Source organism: Ctenopharyngodon idella, chromosome 1 (genome assembly GCF_019924925.1).
Source record: "Ctenopharyngodon idella isolate HZGC_01 chromosome 1, HZGC01, whole genome shotgun sequence".
NCBI lineage: Eukaryota > Metazoa > Chordata > Actinopteri > Cypriniformes > Xenocyprididae > Ctenopharyngodon > Ctenopharyngodon idella.
The window spans coordinates 17,320,180-17,326,179 of NC_067220.1; the positions used below are offsets into that span (position 1 = coordinate 17,320,180).

Here is a 6,000-nt window from a genome sequence, read left to right on the forward strand (position 1 = left end):
GAATAGGGAATGCGTAGGACGTAGCGTAAGCTTTTTTTTAACTGCTTTTTAAATGTTACACTTTATTCATACTTCTCTGCATACAGGAATTTTGCATACTGTTCACAGTATATATAGTGTGGAAACATTACTAGTATGCAATTCCAAACATAGCCTAAATCTCTTGCATGCTCTTCTAGTAGACAGACTCCTATTTCATCATATAGTTACTGCTTTTTTTGTTTGTTTGTTTTTAATAATGTACATCTGCTAACCCTGTCTGTCTTTATTTTACTGATGTAACTGAGTGTAAAGGGTGATATGTTTTGGGTCATGTGTTATGTCGTTTCTCTCTCTCTTCCTTCTCGCTGCACTGGGGCTTCAGCTCCCATTTGGATCAAATCTCACCACAGACACCGAGCAAGGTTTTAAATAGAGGCCTGCTCGTAAGTGAACACTCGCCCACGGTGAAAGGAAGTGATCACTAAAGGCCCTGTGAAATTCTCAATGCATAAAAAGAAGAAAGCGTGTCTTCCCTCCAAATCCCTTCGTCTTTTTCTTTTGCAGTTGCTCTTGGCAGCTTCTCATAAGTTTTTCATCAGTTCAAGGCAACATCTGTGAATGACCTATATAGGATCTCTATTAGTTCTGTGTATGGAATTCATGTTTTGGATCTCTTCTCTTTTTTCCCCCTTATCTTTGTTTCTCTTAATAAAGCCAGTGGATGGTTGAAGTCATCATCTCAGAGTGTAAAAGCAGGGTATGAAAAGTACACATGATGGGTCTGTTGATCCTGATAACTATATCTGAAGGCCCTTTCACATGACTTGTGGCAGTGTTCCCCAGTGCGTTGAACTGCAGGGAACAAACCGTCAAGTTTGTACCCCAGGCACTGTGTGGCAGTCAGGTTGAACGTTGTAACACAGTGTTTAAAGTACAAACATTTTCAGCTTTGAACCATTTGCTGCTGACCTTTCATAGCAAAGCAAATTGTTAACGGACAAATCATAGAGATGTCATTATGAGGCTGGTGCCAGTGCAAAAATGAAAACAAGATAAAAGAGAGACCGATTAAGTGCAAATCTAGTCAAAGGTGTGTATATCATCAGACTCAGAAAATAATCTTCATATTATGCACGTTAGATATTGGTTGATCAAAGCGGCAAATGATGCATGTGCTGAGAAGTGCGTTGAAGCTAGGAATGCGTAAGCATGGCAGTGTTATTTTAGGATTATTTATATAATATTATAGTATTTATTCATATTTTGAATTGGCTTTTTTTTTTTATTATTTCTTAGTTTTATGTGTCTTTTGTCCTTTTTATTAGTTTTTGTTTTATTTAAATATTCCTATGTATACTTTTTATTTCAATTTTAATTTGTCATTTTATTACTTATTTCTGTTAGTTCGCAAGGCAACGTTTCTAATTTTTGTTTAAGCTTTTTATCTAATATTTTATTTTTGATATATATTTGTTAGTTTTAGTTAACAATAAAAACACTGCAGGATGGTCTGTTAGCAAGGTCTGTTTTTTTTTTAAATATTTTCCTTTTTAGCAGTTAGAAGTGAAAGAATTTACAATTCATAGTAGGTAACTGTTCATTTTAAAACATAAAAGGAAGTTACATCTCTCAATTCATCCCATTTTAAGCATCGTCACTATAACCATCCAAAAAAAAAAAAAAAAAAACTGTCCAACCGCCCAAAAAAACTTTTTAACCTCAATTCTATTCACTCCATTCAGCTGTTTTTGAATTCATAAGCACATCCTGTGTGACTGCCGCCAAAGCAACATGTCTGATCTGTTAGTGTCTGAACCTGCTAGTGGATTTTGATTTGTAGTTTCGAACACCCCTAGTTGAAGTCATGTGAAAGGGACCTAAAGTCATCTAACCACTGTATCTTGACCCTTAACTGACCTTTTCAACCCCTGATCTTGACCTAAAAACTGCCCCAATGGATCTCTGATATATACTAATGCATTATATTGAACAGATTATCCATATTTCCTTATGGCCATGTACCCGCATATTCCTCTAAAGCGTCAGTCCTGCTTATTTCATTTTCCTTCATCTGTTGGTTTTGGTTTGGGGCCAGAGAGTGTCTTTGTTCTCTTTTATCTTTGAGAATTTTCCTGATCCTTCCTTCCATCTCTCTGTTAATGTGTGTAATCATGAGCACAACGTCAGCCGTCACTCCCACTGTCCTCCACCAGAGCTCAACCCAGATGTGTGCCTTACCGACACAACCAAATCCCTCTGCCATTCTCCCATCCCTCAGATCACACCCAAATTCCCATAAAACCAGATTTAGTATTTGTTGTTCAAAGTGCTGGTAAATCAAATCAAATCCATCAGTTTTGTCAGATGTCAGAATGCAATGTCTCATTGTAAGAAACGCTTTTGTCTATCTGTTTCCTCTCTCCCTCGCAATCTTTACTTCCAGTGTTTCTTTCCTGTCATGTTTACTTCTGAAAAATTAATGTTAGATTTCTTTTATCTGCCCTTCTTACAAGCCTCCCTAGTGACAGTAATCCACCTTGTCAGCTCTGTTGTTGACTCGGTGGAGAAAGAAGGTATTCTTTTGCTGCTTCATTGCTGATTATTGAGTGTCTGTTTTAGTGTTTGATGGGTGATTATTAGCTGTCCAAAATGCCATTTTCTTCACCCATACTAAATATACAGAGACAGAGAAATTAATCAAAAGACTAATCACATCTGGAAAATTTCTTTGAAATGCCTCATTAGCCAATCAGGTGCCTCATTTGAGGATTGTTCTGCTAATTTGAGATGGAAAATTGCGATCTTGCCAAGACTGATTTCACCTTCCCACCGTTCTGTGATATGAAACAATTTTTCTGTGTAAGCAAATGGCATGAAGATTGTCTCATTCCTTCATGGTTCTTTCATTTGTATCCATGTCCTCTTGCACTTTTTTTTTTTTTTTTTCTTCGGTCTCCTTGTATTTGACATTTTCTCTTTCTCTCTTTTCTCTGCAATTCTCTTTGCTTTTTGTCTAAAGAGTCATTCTCGGCTCATGAACACAAGAACCCAATAGGTGATTTATTTGTTTTTATTTTTTTGTACAATTTGCCTGAAGCCTTTTAATTTTTTTTTTTATTATTAATTAATTAATTTATTTTTGGCTTGGTTACCCCTTCAATATAACAAAACTGCATGTCCACAAATCTGTGACAAAAATCAACTCGCCTTTTTTAAAATCAACTTTCTTTTGGTTGTTTTGTGTGATTTTTGTCACAGCATTTAAAAAAGTTCTGATTTTTGCTTTTGTGTTCCCAGTTTAACTTTTTGTTGTCTTCCTCAAATTCCCCCAAACCACATAATAATAACCATTAAAAGAATTTTCCTAATAATATATTGTGTACAAATGAATCTTTAAAAGTACTGACTAATTGTCATATTCTGTCAAGGTTGTGTAACTCTACGAGCAATAGACATATTCTGAGTTATTGTGTATGCACATGTGTGTATTTGTGTGCACTCCAGTAATATTAGTGTTAAGCTGAATGCATCTGCGTTGTGTTGGTGTGATACTGACACTGCATGTTGTTGGTTTTAAATGACCTGGCTTGTATTAACTGAGTGATTTATGAAAAGGGTTGAAGTCAATTCAGTTTTTTTCAGGGAGTAAACGGAATAAATGGTCATTTGACCAAAAAAAAAAAAAAAAAACTGCATTAAAAGATTTTCTGTGAATTTCAGGTCTTAAAGTCAGCATGAAATTAAAATTTCTATAATTTCTAAATGGATATTATGAATCTTACTGTAAACAATTCATCCATAAATATAAATTTGAATTATTTCCTGATGATTAAAATCCTCCTTTTTTATACTTCAGTACATCACATGACAGATGTAAAACAGGTTATGAAAGCCATTTTATGTTGACTTCAAAACTAAAATTGACCCCTCTGAAGCTGAATTGACCCCAGCCTTTCTTCAGTGTGTGACCCCAGTCTAATCATAAGATTTTATTTTGTTTATATTGTGATTTATCACTGTGATGTTTACTACTGTTTTTATCCGACAGGCTATCATTGGGACACATCTGACTGGATGCCGAGTGTTCAACTTCCTGGAATCCAGGAGTTTCCTCAGTATGAGGTAGTGGAGGCCCCATCCACCCTTTACAGTGACCCTGCCCTGCTGGACACGGACTACTACCCCGGCGGATACGACATCGAAAGCGACTTCCCTCCTCCACCCGACGACTTTCCTTCTCATGATGACCTGCCCCCTCCTCCACCCGTGCCGGAGTACGGGGAGCGCTACGACACATTGCAGTCCACCACGCGGGCGCTAAACAGCGCCCCCTCTAGTCCCGGAGGCTCTGTAGTACACCAACGCCCACCCTTACCCCAACTCTACAGCCTCACCCAATTCCTACCGCACCACCATTACTCTTCAGATCCCGAACCCCAGACCAACCCCACCAGCACCATCACATCATCCTCCACTGGAGGATACAGGCGCGGAGGATTCACACTGGGCTACAGCCGCGACTTCGATCCCCCTGCTGCCGATAACATGTCACTGTCGCTGTATACGTCCACGGCATCCTGTTCGGACATGTCCGCCTGCTGCGAGGAGTCGGAAGTGATGATGAGCGATTATGAGAGCGGAGGAGAGGAGGAGGGAGCGCAGTTTCAGAGGCTCATCATACCATCGCTGGACTCTCAACATCAGCAGCAGCATACTGAAGTCTGACACTGGATCCAACACAAAAGTATCAAAAGTGCCTAAATGAAACCTTGCTACAGGAGACTGACTGTGTTAAAACCATAACCACACACCATAACACGGTACACAAACGTCGTCTTACACTTAACGCAAATGCCAAACATCCAAACGCACACACCGTATACATCTGTATCTCACTGAAGAGGGGTTTTGGAAAGACTTGCTTGAACATGAGTTCTCTCCAGTAGCTCTTGTGAGCTGTTATTAATATTATTATTATTTAACAGTATTGGAGGGAGCATTAGACTTGGCTGTGCCGTTAAATAATCATCATGCACAAGATCATGCTGAGATGTACAATTTAACCAGAAAATTATAACTGATATTTGTCATGGATAATGAGAGAAAAATCATAATTTCAAGCATCAAGGTGATATCTGTATTTGTATAGATATAACCATGCAAACTGTTTTTTATACAAATCCTCATTCATTTGTAATGTAAATTTTATTGTACAGTTTTGATTTCAAGGTTTTACTAGGTTTTTGTAGATATTTTTTGCTTTTTTTTTTCCAAAAAAAGAAAGAGGAAAAAGTAGTATACCAAGTCAACTGGTGTGTCATTATCAGCCTTACTGTATGTTCATTCACAAGCAAAGAATCTAAAAAATAAAAATAAAATGTAAAGGATACGAATGTGTGATCGTCACAACACGCATTCATTTCTGAAAGGATCATCTGATGGACGTCTGCATATTCTTGTGATGTGTTGTTTTCTTTTTTTTATTTGTCGTTTGTAAATTGTGACTTTGGAACATCTTTATTTTTCGACCATGAAAATGGGACACAATATATTTATAGTGCGAGATTATTCACAGACATGTGACTTTTTCAGGGTCTGCGTGTGTGTGAGCAATGCTATGGTCTTGTTTTATGATTTTTATTAAATACTGCCACTAGCTTAACTGCTTTACTACTGGCAATAAATTATTCTCTAAAATGGGCGTTTGTCTTGTATGCATTTATTTACTTTTTATACACACATTTAGGCAGAACAATTCAGATATTCAGCTTGAAATATTTCACATGTATAAAGGGAGATCAGTGCTTGAATGTGATTAGAGCAGTACATGCTGTTTTGATAGCAGTTCAGATGCATTATTCCTGTCAGACAGTGACAGCATATCAGCTAGGCAGCTTTTAGAAACTAGAAGGGAAACAGTCTGAATGATCTTATGAGATGTTTTAGTCTCCAATGGATTGTAACAGCTCCATTATGACATGAAATTAATTAGATTGCAGTTGTTTACTGATAGCTATA

The 6,000-nt window shown here is 37.4% G+C and overlaps 1 protein-coding gene across 10 annotated transcripts in view; it reads left to right on the forward strand.

Annotated features, from left to right (window-relative positions):
- fat1a (FAT atypical cadherin 1a) overlaps positions 1 to 5,683 on the forward strand; it is an 88,961-nt gene extending 83,278 nt beyond the window's left edge. For 4 of the 10 annotated variants that reach the window (XM_051903939.1, XM_051903422.1, XM_051903330.1 and 1 more), the window contains 2 exons: positions 3,002 to 3,037; positions 4,031 to 5,683. In XM_051903939.1, coding sequence (XP_051759899.1) covers positions 3,002 to 3,037; positions 4,031 to 4,707 — 713 coding nt within the window. In that variant the 3' untranslated portion in view covers positions 4,708 to 5,683. Of the gene's footprint in view, positions 1 to 364; positions 2,156 to 2,495; positions 2,556 to 3,001; positions 3,038 to 4,030 lie in introns of those variants that run through there. The other 6 variants (XM_051903487.1, XM_051903660.1, XR_007931357.1 and 3 more) reach the window with 5 other exon arrangements.
- The last annotated feature ends 317 nt before the right edge of the window (positions 5,684 to 6,000 follow it).